This window comes from Quercus robur, chromosome 2, assembly GCF_932294415.1.
Source record: "Quercus robur chromosome 2, dhQueRobu3.1, whole genome shotgun sequence".
Lineage (NCBI taxonomy): Eukaryota > Viridiplantae > Streptophyta > Magnoliopsida > Fagales > Fagaceae > Quercus > Quercus robur.
In genome coordinates this window covers 8,766,286-8,786,839 of record NC_065535.1, presented here as the reverse complement: position 1 = coordinate 8,786,839, position 20,554 = coordinate 8,766,286, and the positions used below count along the sequence as shown (strand labels likewise).

Below are 20,554 nucleotides of genomic sequence, written 5' to 3'. Positions count from 1 at the left end.
GACAGTTTATGGAAAGACGCGCCAGTTGCCAAAAAATTTAATTTGAAGAAGGGATTAATCAGCGGTTATTAATGAGAAGTAACGGGAAACGAGAAAAGTGGGTAGAGGAGTTTTACCTCAAATACTCAACTGCGACGTCCCCTGCAAAGAGGAAGCTACAAAAAATAATAATTATAAGAGAACGCAACACGCAAAAAGGAGGTGACCAAAAGCAGCAGAAAAGGGCTGGGATCCCAAGTAAAAAGGAAGGGAACCCAATAGAAGTTGAGAACAAAGGGATCCCACGAAAATCTTAGGAAACCTAAATCACTCACGCGTGGGCTTCAGGCAACCCACGAGCTCAGGGGGCTAAATGTTGAGGTCTAAAAAGGATCATAGTGAAATAAGCCCAAAAAGAATAAGTCATGTCCAAAAGGAAAAATCAAGCTAAGCCCAAAGTAGTAGATACAGGAGACCCATGAGGGAATAAAAGAAAGGCCCAGAGGATCCTGAAGCTCAGATAAAAAAGTATAAAAAAAAAAGAACCACGGCAAGGGATAAGAAGCAAGGATCCTCAGGAACCACCAAGAGGCGCAGATCCCTTCAGGCACAAAGACAAAGGAAGACTAGGACAGCTCGATAGAAAAAGACAGAAGAAGAAAACAAAAGCAAAAAGAACGCGAGCGACCTCTCATGGCATAGACAGAAAAAAGTCTCGGGGAACCAGGACAGGGAAGAAGAATGATAACAAACGACTTTCAAAAATGGCAGAACAGGATTCCGCCCAGATGGGAAAGAAAAGGGGAAAAGTGGAAGACGCTAGAAATGGGGATGCCGAGAAGGGCATACCTCAGCACGTCCCAAAGAAGATGGCCAACCAGGAACTGTCAAAAGAATCAGAGCTGAAAGAAGAAAAGAATGAGAAAAAACGGAAAAGAGACTTATCGAGACGATGGGAACAGGATGTGCTCTGTTTGCAAAAGAGCAAAATAGGGGAACCAACGGTTCCCCGGGAAGACCAAAAAACTCCATTATAAAAGAAGGGGATGGGTTGTGAAGAAAAGGCAGCGAAAAAAGAGAGAAACACAAGAAAGAAGAAATTTTCTAGAAAACCTATCAGAAAAAATCTGTGGAGAAGAGAAAATACTAAGGGAAAAACAAACATTGCTTCCCGGTATCCTGTAAAAGCCACTATTGCACATACTCGGATTCAACGAGAATCAAACTTTGCAAGTTTTGAAGGTTGAAATAGCCATTCAAGATTGTAATTTTTGGAGCTTGATTGAACCTTGTATCACGTCTTAGTGAGCTTTCTGTAATCCAACAGATAATGTATTAATGAAACATGCATCATATTTCCTAGGATCCTCTCAGCATTAATTTCTTATCGCTTTGCTAATCCTGTTTCTTTTCCTTTTGAATTTACCTTGTTAATCTTTGGCACTCTTCGATATCCTCGCTTGTCATTTTTTATATTGTCAGGAGCATCCTCTGCATCCCACTTGATTCTTAAACAGCTCGTTAGCTGCGGTGAGTCAAGGCCCGGTTCACCAAATCCTCCTTTTCATTTAGGCCCGGGATCCTTGGGCCTGAGTGTCACAAAAAAGGCACTCTCACAATTATCATGCTTTAATCTTAAATTCTCATCATGGCAACATAAACAAACAGTTAGGGAAGTGGATTATACCTTCGTGCAAGATCCATACGGTGGAAGAGGAAACTCTTAGTAGAGGTTTTAAGGGTGGAGAAAAAGAAGAGTTAGGAGAGGGAGAGTGAGTTTTACTCAATACCTTGAGTTTTAGGAAAACCAAAATATGACAAGACTACTCTACTTCACTAGAACTCAAGTGAGAAGAAGAGAGGGGTTTTTTTTTTTTTGTGTCATAGAATGAAGGAGATGGAGGGTTTATATAGTAGTGGTGGGAGAAATATGAATGGAAGGCCATTTAATGAAGGTTGACAAAAAATCATGAACCTAGACCTCATTTTAGCCTTGGGGAAAATCTGGTGCATTAAATGGAGAGATTGGTGGGAGTGAGAAGCAAGTCAAAATTCGGTTTTCCCATAGCTGCTGTAATAGCCTGTAGAGCCAATTTCGAAAAATCATATCTGACTCAATTCTGATCGGAATTTTCTTGTTCTTGTGCTCAAATTAAAGCCCCGAATGTCTAGTTTTTGGGAAAATTAATCTCATTCACAGATTCAAAATATTCTGAAAGATATCGATGAAATGGTGAGTAGAGGTCATTTGTTAGAAAATGGTTTCAGCATAATTAACATTAATATGTCCCAAATTAGCTCCCAATTAACATTAAATGGCTTCAATTACTCCAATTTCAGACTTAATTAGTTTCAAATTTACTCTAATTAAAAGATAATTACACAAATTACTCATTAAATAATTAATATTTAACTATCTAATTAATTAAGTGTATGCAATCTCACCATAAAATGTAATCCTAACCAATCAAATTATGACACATCATTGATCTCAAATTGATTACACTTCTTAGCCATTAAAACTTGATTTGACGATAACTTTCAATCTGGTGGTTCGATTAGGGCTTATGATCATTCGATTTGATCGTTACAACATCAAGATTATTTTGGTGAAATGAGATTAAGGATCTAATGGTTAGAATCAAGATGCATATTTTCAAGGCAAAATTACCCTTTTACCCTCTAGGTGAGGTTAAATGCGAGTTGCAAAATGAGGTGTCAACAAAACATAACATTTCTCTTTAAGTAAAGGATATGACTTTAAATGTATTTCGACTTTTTATATGTATAATTTATGATAATTTAATTTATTATTATTACTTTTGGTTAGTCATTTAAATCTTGGTTTTATTTGGAAAATTATATTATACATAGCGGTGGCAATTGGGTGGATTGGGTGCAATTTGGATTAGATCATAAGTGAGTTGGGTATCTAATTATCCAATTATCCATTTATGACTTGTATAATATATATTATACACTTTTTTTAGAAAGTTTCAACTTATAGCGTCCACTCCTAATTATGCTCTTTATCAATAGACCAAGATACTAATTAGTTTTTGTTTCGATTTTTTGATATATAAATATAAATTATACACTTCTTAAAACTGAACACACAATTTTATTCTGCATAACTATTAAGCTTGCATAGAGTCCTCAAAATTTTACAATTTTTTTTTGTTATCAACGCCCTTTACATGCACCTTTACAACTACACCATTTTTTCATTTCACCATGCATCTTCTTTTTGTTGTTATTGATTATAAAGCGTGCGGTAGGTGATAGATTCTTGGAGTAGTTTGTAGTTTACATATAGGATAGACTTTGATTACTATTTTAATTACTGTTTTGATCTTAGGCGAAAACACTATTTTGGTCCATACATTTTGGCGTTACAATCAATTTAGTCCCTACATTTTCGTAACAATCAATTTGGTCATTGATATTTTCAAATTGTAGTCAATTTGATCCCTACTGTTAACTCACTAATGGAAATTGCTTGTGTGGCAAACAGTGTGCACTATTAGCAAGCTTAACGCTGACATGGATTATAAGATAATATTAATTTTTTTTATTAACATAAAAAAAAATGCCTAATCATCATTTTGATAATTATAGAATGCTATGTAAGAAGAAAAAAAAAACCCACAACTCTTAAAACAAAATGAATCTAGATTTTCTTTCATTTTCTTGCAATCCAAATACAAATCCAAAATCTGGGAACACCCCAACAGTCCATCAATACACACAAGCTTAGGCTTCACAAACTCATAGAGCAAACATTCCCATATTCACTCATCCACAACAACTCAATAATTACAGGATACAAACCCACCTACAATTCACGAAGCTGAAACTCAAAAATACAAAGAAATTCCACAAGCTCAAGAAATTTAGTTGTTTACACGCACCATCTTAAACCCATAAATTAAACCCAATAAAAAACCCAAATCACAGCAGTGGAGAACCCAAGAAATCACAGCAATTGAAGTGGAATAAATAATGGCCTGTTTGGAAGTTTAGAGAGGGAGGAGAGTAGAGTGGAGTAAAGGGGAGGAAAGTAGAGGGGAGTGGTTATCCTCCACATTGTTTGGATGTTTTTAAAATTAGTAAGGGGGAATGGAGTAATTAGTCATTCCCCTTGTTTGGATATTTTAAAAATTAGGATGGAAAGGAGAGGAAATGATTTAAATAGACAAATTTACCTCTATTTGAAAATGGACTTGCAACATTGGTCTATGATTAATTTGTTAGATTAAATAATTATGACTATAGCATGTAATATTTTTTTTATAATTTTTTTTTTCTGATGTGAATTAAATAATCAACATTGGTCTATAATTAAATATTTTTTTATGCTTTTTTATTATACTAAAAAAATCATCCTTAAAATAAGAAAAAAAAAGTTTGGTTTGTTTGTTTACTGAAAAAATCAAACAGCACTCTTGCCAAAAAAAAAACAAACAGCACGACATCTTTTTGGTGTCAACATAACATAGAGAACTTTTTTACAAACACAACTTGTGGTTTTTGTTATTGCTTCTGTGAAAGTCTCCGATGTGCCGCCGAATTCGGTGACCATGGGTTGCATTTTCAGCTCACCGTCAACGAGCGAGTCGCGCAAGAAGCTGTCCTCCTTTGATAACAACAGCCATTGGAGATGATGCTAGAGCGCCCAGGAGCGTGCCCTGACCGACGTTGGGGTTAGGAATGCGGCGGCCGAGAAAGAGAGGAGGAATGTTAACAATAGGGCGAGAGTCGAGCCTTGCATGGTTAGGAACCAACAGGGCTGGCCAGCGTGGCTTGTGGAGGTCGCCGGCGACGTCATCAAAGATTGGACTCCTCAGCGTGGTTCTTAATCTGCGTTTTTTCTCTTCAAAACCAAGCTTTCAATTCACGGTTTCAAAAAAAGATCATATTTTTTATGTTAATAATGTTGTGTTGTTATGATTGACTTGAATTTTGTTACATTATTTTATTGTGATGAATTTTTTGACTGTTAATGCTTGAAGAATGAGTGTAATATGAGGTTTATAATCTGTTTGGTTGCTAAGAAAATTGGGAGGAAAATATTAGGACTATATTTTGGATGATCATGTTTGATGTTGTTTGATGCTTGAAGAAGTTGTACGAGAGAGTTTGTAATTTTGTTAATTTAGAAAGGGTAAATTAGGGAATTCATTTTGTCAATAATTTATCTACTCTACTCCCATTCAAATCTCTAAAATTTGGGAGAATTAAAAATGAGGGGTTAGAGGTAGTTGAAACCCCTCCAAACCCCTCCCCCTCTTTCCTTAAAAAACTTCTAAACAAGGTAATTGAATTACTCTCCTTCTATTTACTCTACTCCCCCTCATTTTTTTAACTTCCAAACAGGCCATAAGATTCACCTTCGATCGTGGCGGTGGGGGTCAACGGCGAAGGGGTGAAGATGGGTGTTCTTGCCTTGGGTTACTCGCGGTGAGAACAAAGAAGAGAGAGAGCGAGGTCGAGAGAAAGAGTGAGGAGGTTACTTCAGTGGTGGCTTATGGTCGTGAGAGGTGGAGCTTTGTGTCTCTAGTCATAGTTGTTTGGGTTGATCGAAGAGGGAGAATGAGCAAGGCAAAGAGAAAACAAAGAGAGCCACTGCCTGGAGTGGCCGTGTTGGTGAGGAGTGAACTTGAAAGGGTTTTGCAAATATTTGGATCTTTGTGTGTGACTGGATTGCAAAATGAAAGAAAATCCCTAGTTTTAGTTTTTTAGATTCATTTTATTTTCAAAGTAGTGGTGTTTTTTTTTTGTTTTTTCTAATGTGGAATTTTGAAGTTATTAAAATTTTGAGTTGTTATTTTTTTAACATTAGTTAACAAATTTTAATATTATTTTTTAGCCATGTCAGCATCAAGCTTGTCAATTGTGCACACCGTTTGCCACATAAGTAATTTATGTTAGGAAGTTAACAATAGGGACTAAATTGATTGCAATTTGAAAATATCGGGGACCAAATTGACTATGACACCAAATGTAGGGACCAAAATGATATTTTCGCCTTAATCTTATTAAAAAAAAAGAAAAGAAAGATAAAACTTAAATATAATTGTTTAACTTCCTTAATTTTTTTTTTTTTTGAGAAATAAACACATACACAAGAGAGAGGGAAAGAGGTTTTAACACAAAGGTATACTACAATTCCACTCAAAAGCCACGGTAATTTTTAAGTTTAACTTCCTTAAATAAATTCAAATATTTGACTGTATTCTTCTTAAAAAAAATAACACTATTTATATTGCATCAATTAATACAATCATATACTTGAATTTAATTAAGAAGAATAAGATATAACTATATTTATTTTAGAATGATACTAAAGATATTACAAAATTTACAGCAAAAATGTTATAAACTGATACTTACCAAACACAAAAAAAATTCAAACATTTATTTATTAAAATGTTTAAGCTGCCCCCGAATATTTTTGACACATTAGATTATAAGTTTTTATATTAAAATTTGTCTTAATTTTAGCTTCTTTTTTGGGTGCATTTTCTTCACCCACTAAGTGAATGACGTCACTGAGTACGTCATAACCTGAAACACAAAATTAAAAACCCAGGAGTTGTGCTATTATTACATAATTGAGTACAATTTTTTGCTACAACTCGCCATGTGGCGAGTTGTGATTGACAAAAGTGTATCAATAGATACATTTTTACCAATTAAAACTCGTTATGTGGCAAATTGTGGTATAAAATTGTGTCCAATTATGTGATTCTAGCATAATTCAAAACCCAGTGCATTGCATGGTCAGCATGTGAGTTGCTTTACATTATAATGATGAACAAGTAATAACTATTCATATATAAAATGTTTGTGCCACTTTTCCTCTCTACTTTACTATCACCAAACTAAAGCAGTACACTTTTCCTCTGTAAAACAACCTTAAATAGTTTCTTAGTGTTGAATCTGATTCCTGAACTGCCTCACCATTCTTATCAAAAACACTCTCTCCAACTATGCAGTTTCTTCTACTAGCGATTTTCATTTTCCTCCTCGTCTTGTTTTTCTTAAAATTCTTACATTCAATCATATGGGTTCCATGGAAAATCCAAGCCCATTTCAGCAAACAAGGAATAAGAGGCCCTGGTTATCGTTTGATCTTTGGAAACACGGCTGAGACTCGCCGTATGTACGCCAAAGCTCACTCAAAGTCGATGTGTTTGGAGTCTTTGGACCACGACATACTTCACCGTGTAATTCCTTTCTACTACGAGTGGTCAGCTCTGTACGGGAAGACGTTTCTGTATTGGTTCGGAACTAAGCCCAGGTTGACTATAGCCGATCCAGATATGATCAAGGAGGCACTTTTGAATACGGGTGTGTCGTTTGAAAAATTGAGGTTCAACCCTTTGTCTGCGCTGTTCTTTGGACAAGGATTAATTGCGCTGAGTGGGGAGAGATGGGCACACCATCGAAGGATCTTAAACCAGGTTTTTAAGATGGAGACTGTTAAGGTACGTAATATACTCTTCTTCCTTTCAAGCTGCTCAAGAAAATTATAAGTTTAGTACTTGTCCATTTTGGTACACTTAGGTGGTGAACTCAAAAGTCAAAACTCAATAGACTTTTAAAAGGACGTTCGATAAACCCTGAAATCGTTTACCTTAATAGTAATAGGATATAATTTGACCATCAACTTTAGCCATCACTCACTTTTATATATTGGCTTAGTTCTACTTAAGTTTGACTAAGGATGTCCATTAAGCTAGCTCTGCTTGCAAAATTTACGTAACTATGTGAAACTATAATTAATTTTAGATTTTTTATATTAGTTTATTTGTAAAATATAGAATTGATTTTTTTTTTTAAATTTATTTATTTATTTTAATATTCAAATTAATGTATAGCTTAAAGTTATACGTCTATGGTTGAGTCTAGTGGATAACACTAGTCGGGCTTGTTAGTTCAAGTTGTACCTACCCATGCACTTATTAGTTATTAATGCATGGGATCTAGGGAGGTTGGGTCGAGCAGTAAAGAGTTATGTAACATTTCTTACCATTTCAAAAAGAAAAGGTGGATGGTCTTTTTATTTTTCTTTTCGACTCATTCTTACATAGTTTCTTATTATATATATAATTTGAAATATCTTCTTTAGATTTTATATGATTTTTTTTTAATTAATCTGTGACCGTGTCTTACACATGCAACATAATAGTTTGGGTAAAGTTTTGGGTATTTTATATTTAAACATTAAACTTTCAAAATATTTCATTTAGCGTGGGTTTGGATTGCATTTTGAAGAAAAGATTTTTATGTTTTGTTGAAAATTTGGTGGATTTGGTGGGTCCCATGTTAATGTTCATATACTTTTTGATACTATTCATGAGCCTCACTGTACTATTTCAATTAACTTTTACCATTATCTACAGTACTTTCAGCAATAAGTTTTCAGTTTCTGCAAAATAAGCAGTATCTAAACACACCCTTAAACCTCAAAATTAAAAAAAAAAAAAAAAATCATTTAAATCCAATAGCTTCAAATAGTTTTATACTATTATTAAAACTTTATAGTTTTAGATAAGTTTTATTTAAACCTCAAAATTTGAAATAAATTTCATTTAAATCACCTAATTATGTGGTGTTTAATGGTTGTTAATACAAATATAAATGGAATGCTTTAGGATCTTTAAAATCTAAATGAAATCATTTGAAAGTTTACGATTTAAATGAAACATGACCAACACTCTTAAGGTTTAAAAAATAATTTACCATAATAGTTTTTATAAGAATTAAAATGTCATAAAAATTGTATAAACCAGAACTTGTTGTAAATTGACTAATTAAGATGTATCGACTCTGCATAGTTCATTAGATATAAAGGCAAAGGTGTAAACATAAAGGTGTAAACATACAATAAGAACCGCTTAGGCAGGTTCAAATCAATTTTTTATTAGCTCTTTGACCAATCACCCCAAGTGTCAAAATGGTGTCACAGGCTTGGGTTTCAGAAATTGTCGCTAGTACCAGGAAGATGCTCCAAGAGTGGGAGAAAGAAAGAGGAGGGAGAGATGAATTCGAGGTTGATGTGCACAAAGATTTTCATCGCTTTTCGGCAGATGTTATATCAAGAACTGCATTTGGAAGCAGTTTTGAGGAGGGGAAGAAAATTTTTATGTTACAAGAGCAGCAATTGCACCTTGTCTCTCAAGCTATAAGGAGTATCTATATTCCTGGTTATAGGTGAACATATTCAAGATTCTCATACTCTTACCTTGCTAAAAGACTTTCAAATTGTGGACGTGTGTTTGAGCATAATTTTTCATTAATTGCATATTTGTTGAAAGTTGAATAAAGTGAAGTTTTAAAAGCTATACATAAACAAGAAACTAAAAGTTAAAAGAAAATTTTGATGGCAAACATATTAGTATCCGGAGCTTTTTGAGTAATTAACTATTTTCTCGGATGTGTTTCTTTGCCTTGTTGATTAACTACTTTTTCTATATATTTATATAGGAATGATTTTTGCATGCTAGTGTTCTTTAGGTGAATTGGAATTTTATGCTGTTTTCAAAAGTGACATTTTGGATTTGAATCCCTCTCCACCACCTAAAATGTATATTACAAAAAAAATGATTTTTTTTTTTTACGTTGTACTTTCTCAGGTTTTTGCCTACAAAGAATAATAGAGAGAGGTGGAGACTGGAAAAGGAAACACGAAAATCCATTCGGACGTTGATCAATAACAATAGCAAAGTGAGAGAAAATTCAAGAAATTTACTCGGTTTGTTAATGTCTTCTCATAAGAATCATAACGGTGAAGAAGAAAAACTGGAGGAGGAGGGAATCATAGATGAATGTAAGACCATCTACTTTGCAGGAAAAGAAACAAGTGCTAATCTTTTGACTTGGACACTCATCCTTCTAGCACAGCATCAAGAATGGCAAACTAAGGCACGGGAAGAAGTTTTCCGCATTTGTGGACATACTGAACATCCCACTGCTGAGAATTTAAGCCAATTTAAGATAGTAAGTTAAATTTCTCACTAAGTTGCCTATATTCAAATTAAAACATTAATTCCCGTCTGAAGAGTGTTGATTTTATTTGATACTAGAGTAGTGTTTCTATTTTGTATCATTTTTTTTTTTTTTTAAAAAGGACATAGTTTTTGAAATAAGATATAAAACATAGACCATAGTTGGTAATTTTGGCTTACCGTTTGCACAACATGATGTTAATTTTAATTCTCCTCACATTTGTATTCTCTCCAGTATCACAGCCACTAACGTTTACTATAAACATTAACTAACCCCAGTAATGACTACGTACTATATTGTCTTGGCTTATTTGGCAATCCAAGTAATAACAATGACATTATGACAATAAGAATGAACTTAATTGTCTTGTTTTTTTGAATATTCATTTGTCAATGGTATGGTTTATTAAGTAGTATAGTATCTCATGTTGGATAATATTCCTAAAAATAGTAAGTGATTAATATAATATAATTGAACTCAAATTTATTGCCTCAAGCTTTTAGGTCAAGTAATGTTCCTATATATTTTATTAACTCTTCAATTGAAATCTCCTCAAGATATTCTATCCCTAATATTTGTTTCATGTACTATAAATATTTTTAAGCAATTAACTTTATTTATTTTTCCATTAAATATATAAAATGTCAAACCATGTTTTTCATAACCCTCAATTTTTACTGTATAGTTTCTTGCTCTTTTTCTACAGGTAAGCATGATACTCAATGAAACACTTCGTCTCTACCCTCTGACTGTTTTGCTAGCGAGGGAAACATCCAAAAGAGTTATGCTAGGGAAGCTTGATATTCCTACTGGTACACAACTCTATTTGATGATGACCTCCGTCCATCATGATACTGAGATATGGGGAACAGATGCACATAAATTCAACCCATTGAGGTTTTCTGAGCCTCGAAAGCATTTAGCGTCGTATTTTCCATTTGGATTAGGCCCCACAATCTGTGTAGGTCAAAATTTAGCCATGGTTGAGATGAAGGTAGCTTTAGCTATGATCATTCAAAAATATTCTTTTATATTGTCACCAGCATATGTCCATGCACCGATAATGATTTTAAGCTTACAGCCTCAACATGGAGCACAACTTGCATTTAAGAGGTTAATCAATTGAGGCTTTGAAGCCTCAGCTTGTGTATCGTGCAATTTATGTTCATGGTCGAATTGTTTGGAGATGTATTGTTTTAAATATATTAAAAATGATATGTGGATTTAACGTACTAAATATTGAACTTTGCATATACCATTAGACAAATATCTCATGGTGGATAAGAGTTTTACAATAATCTGAACATTATTTTCTCATTAGACAAACTCCTTGGTGTTTTCAAACCGTTCATATATCAATGTCCTCATCATGTTACAATGGACATGAATAGTTTGCTCGTACATGTAAGGTCCTAAACTCTTCCTGATCTTTGTAAACGACTTTAATTGGCTTATCGAGCTACTTCAATGTCATGGCTTATATTGAAAAATTGAAACCCTAGAAAGGCTTAAGACTCATCTCCTCATCTCCTCAGCTCAGAAGTCCTTTGGTTTTTATTAATAACATAAAAAATAATGCTAATGAGGTTATAAATGAATGACTTTGGATTTTATGGAAAAAAAAAAAAGTCTTTCCGATTTAGAGAAGTTCATGATGGATGGTGCTATATATGTACATCTATTTAATTTTTTATATGTTGTATATATGATCAATAATTTTTTTTTTTAATATATAAATAATATTGTAGTTATTATTTTATAGATAAAGTTTTCTTTAAAATTTGAGAGGAGTTCAATCCCATTATTATATGCCGGTTAAAATGGATTTAATCAAATATTTTGGTTATAAAGTAATTCAAGTCGGATTAAAATATAATAACATGCACATCTAGGCCTCCTTGAAAATTAGAATACAGAGAGATAAAGAAACAAGAGAGTAAGATAAGAGAAGTATTTCATTTGCTTATTATTTCCAAGATGATTTTTTACAAGTGATCACAGCTTCTTATAGCAATAACTAGTCTCCCTAAATCTGTTATACAATCAGTTATGAATAGCTAGATCTAACTAACTACAACTAACTACCATTGCCTATTATCCTATAACTAATTTCCAATTAAACAAGCCTTGATAGCGCAACACAGTGCACAGCAGTAGCTTGATTCACAACAGAGTTGACTCTGGCAGCGTTTGTTTTGGGTGAAAAACTTTTCAAGAAATTATTTTACACCCTTGTGTGTTTGGTACCAAAGGAAAATATGGTCAACCTGAAATTCTTTTACACTTTGATCGTAAAAAACCCCTTCTCACCCATATAACCATTTCCATTCTTATTTTACCTTCAAAAGTTTTACACTTCTCACACAATCCTCATACACACTCATAAACATCACACAATTGAAGATCTCAGCCCACCCCTCCCTCATCCCCGATCCACAAACACCCAAGACCCACCTCTTCGATCGCCAGCCATGCACCGACAAGTACAGGTTGAGCTCCGATCTTGACAACCAACCGCAAGCCGTGCTCCACCAAGCTTTCCAACGCATTGGCTGATCTGGCTGCCACCGACCACCAACCCACTCCACTCCACCCCCAAACCCACCCGATTTGACTGCCACCATCTCCATCCACTCCGATCCTCTCTTTCCCTCAATCTCTCGCTCTTTCTTCCTCCTCTCATCGAGTTTGTGAATAAAAAATGTTTTTATTTTGATTTTTGGTTGTGTTAAGTATATATTTTGAATTTTTCTGTTATAAAATTTGTTTGGGAGCTAAGAAAATGATTGAGAAAATGTGAAAAATTTGTAGGAAAATAGCATTTTCAGAATATTACCAAACACCAGAAATCGTTTTCTAGACTATTTTCCATTGTAGAACCAAACACCTGGATTTCATTTTCTTTACGGTAATTCATTTTTCCCTACATTCATTTTACACTTGGAATTCGATTTACATTGAACCAAACGTAGCCTCTATCATTGAGTAACTAAACAAATCCTTAATGGAAACCAATGTTACTGAGTTGCATGAAGTAATTTTTTAAAGATGTTAGCTGTGCACGGTGCCTTACATGCAAGTGGAGAGATAGGCATGCATGTCTGGTACATGGTCTCACTTATCCATGCATGTCTGCCAATTTTACTCCCAAATAAAATTGTGGCTGATGATTCACTGTGTTCTAGGCTTATTCTAGAGAGTCACCAAAATCCTACAATATATTTTGTCATTAACACCCTCTAAAAGTATGTGTGGATATCACTTATTGCTGAAAACTGAAAATTTATTACTGAAAACATTATTGCAAAATAATTTTTAAATATGTGAATAGTACCGTGAGACCTAATTTTAAAGCAAAATTTACGTTTTTCCGTACTTGTGGGTTCTGTAAACAATACACAGAACCTAGAGAAAAAGCCAAACGCCCAATGCATCAGTGCTATCCAAACTCACACTAAATGCACCTTTACAACTACACCATTTTTTTCATTTAACTGTGCATCTTCTTTTTATTGTTTTTTATTTATTTATTATAAAGCGGTAGGTTGACTCATGGAGTAGTTTGTAGTTCACAAATATCGGACAGACTTTGATTACTATTTTAATTATCGTTTCAATCTTATTAAAAAAAAAAAAGATAAAACTTAAATATAATTCTTTAACTTCCTTAATTAAATTCAAATATTTGACTGCTTTTAAAAAATAGGGCTAATTACAACTTACCCACCTGTAGTTTGTCTAAAATTTAAGTTGCCTATTCGTAATTTGAAATTTGACACTTTATCCACTTAAATTAACTCAATTAGGGTTTTGTTACCCACCTCCATTAAATATGAGGCTAAATATGTATTTTTACTCTCTTTTATGTCTTTTTCCTCTCAAAACTTAAAATATATATATATATATATATATATATATTGTGAGGCCCAATAACTTATGGGTCCGGCCCACTACTCATGGGGAGTCCAAAGGCCCAAACCAAAGAAGGCTATGGCCCAAGCTTGACAAAATAAAGCACAAAACGGCCCGAAGATGCAGCCGATGACAGTTCAGTCCTCAGCAGACCCAAAGTTCCACCGAGAAGAGGGGCAAAAACGGTATAGGAACAAACTTGAAAGAAAATCCAAAATATCTAGGAAAAGTTACCCTTCCCATGCAAGGCTCTGACCTAACAGAGCCGTATTCTTCAGCTTTATCAACCACCCCCAACGACTTTGGGTTTCGATTGACGGGACAAGTATCAGTCATGGAAAGTTTGACCCTACATGTGGACGAAGGAAAGCGAACGGAAGCTAGTATAAAAGAAAAAGTAGGTAATTTGGATGGGGGACTGGAGAAAATGGCCAAAAAAAAAAGAAGGCCTCCTAGTCCACCTCCAGGAGAAAGACTCCAGGGGTGAAAACACCTTAAACATGTATGAACACCACGAAAAACCCACCGCCGGGTAACCAAGGCCTAGCCTTTCAAACCCACTCTCTACAAATGATATTGTCTGGGCCTTTTTACGTGCGAAACTAACACTGTTGTGGTTCGTTGCGTATCGTGTCCCTACATATATATATATAAAAGAATAAGATAAAACAAGATAAAAAAGTGAGGGTTTATATAAAAATTGTGAACAAACATTACATATCAGATTTTGATCATTATATATATGTGAACTAGCTTTCAAATTTTAGTTTGAATCATGAAGTTGCTTTATAGGCTTGTCGTGGATTCCAAGTTGGGACCATGTGACAACTTCCAATACCTCTGCCAAAAGTTCCATACGGACCATACCCACCTAGTCATATGCATAAAAATCAGTAATTCAATTGTCCACAATTTTAGAGTCTGAGAGAAAACGAAAGAGAGACCTAGAAGAGCAATAAAATAGTCTGAATAGCAAGCCATCTTAGCTTTTCTCTTATGCATGTCTGATACTAGCTTGACCTCCCCTACTATTCTCGAGTTATCTGCTTAACAAAGAACAAACCAATATAAATTACCAAAGAAGAACTTGTGGACTAAAAATATAGAATATATATACAAATTATCATTTGTTTTAAACGTTTAATTAAACTGTTATGAAATCCATGAATCTAATAGCTTCTATGGTGGTGGTAATATTTGTTCATAATTTTTACAAAAAACTTCACTTTTTGATCTTGTTTTTTTTTTTTTTTTTTTTTTTTATAATTTTTTTATGGCTTTTTATGTTTTGAGAGGAGAGAAACATAAAAGAGAGCAAAAATACAAATTTAGCCTCATCTTTAATAGAAGTGGGTAACAAAACCCTGACTGAGTCTCAAGTGAGTAAAATATCAAATTTTGAACTACGAGTAGGCAACTTAAATTTTGACCAAACTACAGATGAGTAAGTTGTAATTAGCCCTAAAAAATAACACTATTTATATTAATTGCATTAATTAACATAATCATATACTTGAATTTAATTAAGAAGGCTAAGGTATAACTATATTTTATTTTATTTTTTAGAGTTATTAAAGATACTATAAAATTTACAACAAAAACCTTATAAAACCAAACAGATAAATAATTCAAGCATTTATTAATTAAAGTATTTAAGTTGCCTAAAGTGGCCAAGTATATATATATATATATATATATATTGTTTTTTGAAGGCAAAACCAGAATTCATTCATTATTCAAGGAATTGGCATCCAAGTACAAGGCTTCAAGAGCTGGGGGGGGGGGGGGGGGGGGATTCCTCAAGCCATACAAGTTCATCCTCTAAGTGACTAGCAAAACGTGCAAGGCTATGAGCCACGGAGTTGGCACTTCACTTAACACATCCAATAGTACAGCTTCTAAACCCAGTAGCTAGCGTGCGAATATCGTCATATATGTGTCCTAGCCGTGATCTGTCCAACCGTGGAGAAGAAATAGCCTTCATCACCACTGCATTATCACCTTTGATCACCAGGTCCATGAACCCCGCATCCATGGCAAACTCAACCGCTTTCCGACATGCTAACGCCTCTGCTTCTTCGCTGTTTGCCACTGCCGGACCTCGAGCTGATAGGTCTGTCATCACTTCTCCCAAGCTATTCCTCACGATAACTCCCACCCTGGATGATCTATTACCATCAAAGACTATCGCATCGAAGTTAAGTTTATACACCGAACTTGTGGGAGGTCTCCAAACCTGCACCAATCCCGGGTTTGTCAAAATAGCCAACTAAGATTGCGATCCCTTGAATTCCTCCACATACTCCCTTGCACGTGTATTCAAAAGTGTTGGGTTCTGTATTTTACCCCCATGTAGCATCGAGTTACGTTGATTCCAAATAACCCAACACTAAACCCAAAATAATTCTTGCTCTTCACTGGACAGATTGATGATAACCTCCACCACCAGCTGCATAAAGTCCATTTGCCCGATTCTAGCTTTCTGCAACCTCCTCAAACTCCCAGCCCAAACATCTTGCGCCACTGCCATAGAACATGAAGAACAGACTCCGAGTTTCCTTTACAGCATTCGCAGCCATCATCCTTTATTACTCTACGCCTAGTCAGATTCTCTCGTGTTGGTAGCACATTTTGGCAGGCCCTCCACCTAAAGACTTTTATTTTGTTTGGGATATGTAGCTTCCACAAGTGCCTCCAAACCAGTCTTTCATATACTTCCCTCGAGCACTCCTCCATACCAGCCTCCTGTCTTGCTAATCCTCTAGCAATGTGATACCCCGATTTGACAATATATTCTCCATCTTTTGAGTGCAACCACATGAGCATATCAACTGTTGATACATTAATTTATAAGTTTTTGTATAATAACTTAATCATTTTTCTTTCTACTTTCTTTGCCCCACTAAGTGAATTACGTCATTGAGTCCGTCATAACATGAAACACAAAATTAAAAACCATTGCTTTACATTTTAATGATGAACAAGTAATAACTATTCACATATAAAATGTTTGGGCCGCTTTTCCTGTAGTCTATATGATCACTACAAACTAAAGTAGCACACTTTTTCTCTGTAAATCAACCTTAAATAGTTGCTTAGTGTTGAATCTAGCTAATTACTGAACTGCCTCACCATTCTTATAAAAAACATTCTCTCCAACTATTCAGTTTCTTCTACTAGCGATTTTCATTTTCTTCGTCTCGTTTTTCTTAAAATTCTTACATTCAATCATATGGGTTCCATGGAAAATCCAAGCCCATTTCCGCAAACAAGGCATACGAGGCCCCGGCTACCGTTTGATCTTTGGAAACACGGCTGAGATTCGCCGTATGTACGACGAAGCTCAGTCAAAGTCGATGTCTTTGGACCACGACATAATTCACCGTGTAGTTCCTTACTACTACGAGTGGTCAGCTCTGTACGGGAAGTCGTTTCGGTACTGGTTCGGAACAAAGCCCAGGTTGGCTATAGCCGATCCAGATATGATCAAGGAGGCACTTTTGAATACGGGTTTGTCGTTTGAAAAAATGAGGTTCGACCCTTTGTCTGCGCTGTTCTTTGGATCAGGATTACTTGCGCTGAAGGGGGAGAGATGGGCACACCGTCGCAGGATCTTGAACCAGGTTTTTAAGATAGAGACTGTTAAGGTACCTAATATAATTAAATACTCTTCCTTTCGAGCTACTCAAGAATATTATAAGTCTATTACTTGTCCCTTTCGGTACACTTGGGTGGTGAACTCAAAACTCAATAGAGTTAAAAAACGTGCAAAAAACCCTGAAATCGTTTACCCAAAGATATCTCTCATGGGGAGTGAAATAATTTGACCAATCACCCCAAGTGTCAAAATGGTGTCACAGGCTTGGTTTCCAGAAATTGTGGCCAGTACCAGGAAGATGCTCCAAGAGTGGGAGAAAGAAAGAGGAGGGAGAGATGAATTCGAGATTGATGTGCACAAATATTTTCATCTCCTTTCGGCAGACGTTATATCTAGAACTGCATTTGGAAGCAGTTTTGAGGAGGGGAAGAGAATTTTTATGTTACAAGAGCAGCAATTGCACCTTGTCTCTCAATCTATCAGAAGTGTCTATATTCCTGGTTTCAGGTGAATATATTCAAGATTCTCATCTACCCACTTGCGATTCTGACTTTCAAATTGTGGACATGTGCGTTTGGACATAATTTTTTTATTAATTGCTTATTTGTTGAAAGTTAAACAAAATGAGGCCTTAAAAGTTATATATAAACAAAGAAACTAGAAGTTAAAAGAAAAATCTGATGGCAAACATATTGGTATCTGAAGTACTTCAAGTACTTGATTATTTCCTTGGATATGTTTCTTTGCCTAGTTGATTACATTTTCTATCTATATAGAAATGAATTTTTCATGCTAGTGTTCTTTAGGTGAATTGGAATCTTATGGTGTTTTCAAAAGAGATATTTTGGATTTGAATCCCTCTCCACCACCTAAAATGTATATAAAAATGATTTTTTTACCTTGTATTTTCTCAGGTTTTTGCCTACAAAGAATAATAGAGAGAGGTGGAGACTTGAAAAGGAAACACGAAAATCCATTCAGATAGTGATCGAGAACAATAGCAAAGTGAGAGAAAATTCAAGAAATTTACTCGGTTTGTTAATGTCTTCTCATAAGAATCATAACGGTGAAGAAGAAAAATTGGAGGAGGAGGGAATCATAGATGAATGTAAGACCATCTACTTTGCAGGAAAGGAAACAAGTGCTAATCTTATGACTTGGGCACTCATCCTTCTAGCACAGCATCAAGAGTGGCAAACTAAGGCACGGGAAGAAGTTTTCCGCATTTGTGGACACAATGAGCCTCCAACTACTGAGAATTTAAGCTACTTTAAGATAGTAAGTTAAATTTCTCACTGAGTTGCCTATATTCAAATTAAAACATTAATTGCCGGTCTGAAGAGTTTTGATTCTTTTTTATACATATTTTGCCTGAACATTTCAAAACTATAAATGAGTAAGTTTCCATTTCATTGATAATGTACCAGAATGTGTGTGCGCTTTAGAACATAGTTGGGACTCATAGTTGTTGGTAATTTTGGCGTACCGTTTGCACAACATGATGTTAATTTTAATGCTCACGTTTGGATTCTCTCTGGTATCACAGCCATTAAATTTTTCTATAAATATTAACTAACCCCCATTAATGACTACGTACTATATTGTCTTGGCTTATTTGGCAATCCAAGCAATAACGGAGTCAATAAGAATGAACTTAGTTGCCTTGTTTTTGTAATATTCATGTGTCAATGGTATCGTTGGTCAAGTAGTATATATAGTCTCACGAGTAATGCTACAAACACTAACTTTTTTACAATATTTTTACAAATTGCTGATGTGATTTTAACATTTTTCAAATAGTTATTGTAAGTAAAATTGTGATGTTAATGATGGACTTATATTAGAACTAGTAAGAATTTGTCACATCTACAGTTTGTAAAAATGTTATAAAATAGTTTGTATCTGTAGCATTACTCTAATCTCATGTTGGATTATAATCCTTAAAAGAGTAATTGATTAATATAATATAATTGAACTCTAATTTATTGCCTCAAGCTTTTAGGTCAAGTAATGCCCCAATATGTTTCATTAACTTTTCAATAAAGTCTCATCAAGATATATTTGTTTCATGTACTATAAATATTTTTAAGCAATTAACTTTATTTATCTTCCATTAAATAAATGTCGAACCATGTTTTTCATAACCTTCAGTTTTTGCTTTATAGTTTCTTGCTCTTTTTTTAACAGGTAAGCATGATACTTAATGAAACACTTCGTCTCTACCCTCCGCCTCTTTTGCTAGCGAGGGAAACATCCAAAAGAGTTATGCTAGGGAAGCTTGATATTCCTATTGGTACACAGCTCTATTTGATCATGACCGCCGTCCATCATGATATTGAGATATGGGGAAAAGATGCACATAAATTCAACCCATTGAGGTTTTCTGAGCCTCGAAAGCATTTAGCGTCGTATTTTCCATTTGGATTAGGCCCCACAATCTGTGTAGGTCAAAATTTAGCCATGGTTGAGATGAAGGTAGCTTTAGCTATGATCATTCAAAAATATTCTTTTATATTGTCACCAGCATATGTCCATGCACCGATAATGATTTTAAGCTTACAGCCTCAACATGGAGCACAACTTGCATTTAAGAGGTTAATCAATTGAGGCTTTGAAGCCTCAGCTTGTGTATCGTGCAATTTATGTTCATGGTCGAATTGTTTGGAGATGTATTGTTTTAAATATATAAAAAATGATATGTGGATTTAAGTTTGTTTAACTAATAAAATCTTTTGCTATCAAATAAGGGACTAAGTATTGAATTTTGCATATACCATTGCATAAGACAAATATATTATGGTGGATAAGAGTTTGTATTTGATCAAATTTTATTTTCTCATTAGAAAAACTCCTTAATTGGTGTTTTCAAACCGTTCATATATCAATGTCCTCATCATGTTATAATGGACAAGAATAGTTTGCTCGTACATGTAGGGTCCTAAACACTTCCTGATCTTTGTAAAAGGACTTCCGCTTATCGAGCTACTTCAATGTCATGGTATATATTGAAAAATAGAAACCCTAAAAAGGCTTAAGACTCATCTCCTCAGC

The 20,554-nt window shown here is 34.6% G+C and overlaps 1 protein-coding gene across 3 annotated transcripts; it reads left to right on the top strand.

The window, feature by feature from the left end:
• Positions 1–6,860: 6,860 nt before the first annotated feature.
• On the top strand, positions 6,861–20,222 carry LOC126712194 (cytochrome P450 734A1-like). Of its 3 annotated transcripts, none has more exons than XM_050411421.1 (4): positions 6,861–7,469; positions 17,766–18,010; positions 18,418–18,781; positions 19,691–20,222. In XM_050411421.1, the coding sequence occupies exons 1-4, from the start codon at positions 6,972–6,974 to the stop codon at positions 20,108–20,110; spliced, it is 1,527 nt and encodes a 508-aa protein (XP_050267378.1). In that variant the 5' UTR covers positions 6,861–6,971; the 3' UTR covers positions 20,111–20,222. The 3 variants fall into 3 exon arrangements, with proteins under 3 accessions (XP_050267378.1, XP_050267377.1, XP_050267379.1); XM_050411420.1 differs by lacking the exons at positions 17,766–18,010; positions 18,418–18,781; positions 19,691–20,222 and adding exons at positions 8,954–9,198; positions 9,621–9,984; positions 10,700–11,511 and having other exon boundaries at positions 6,867–7,469; XM_050411422.1 differs by lacking the exon at positions 6,861–7,469 and adding an exon at positions 16,958–17,552.
• Positions 20,223–20,554: the final 332 nt, after the last annotated feature.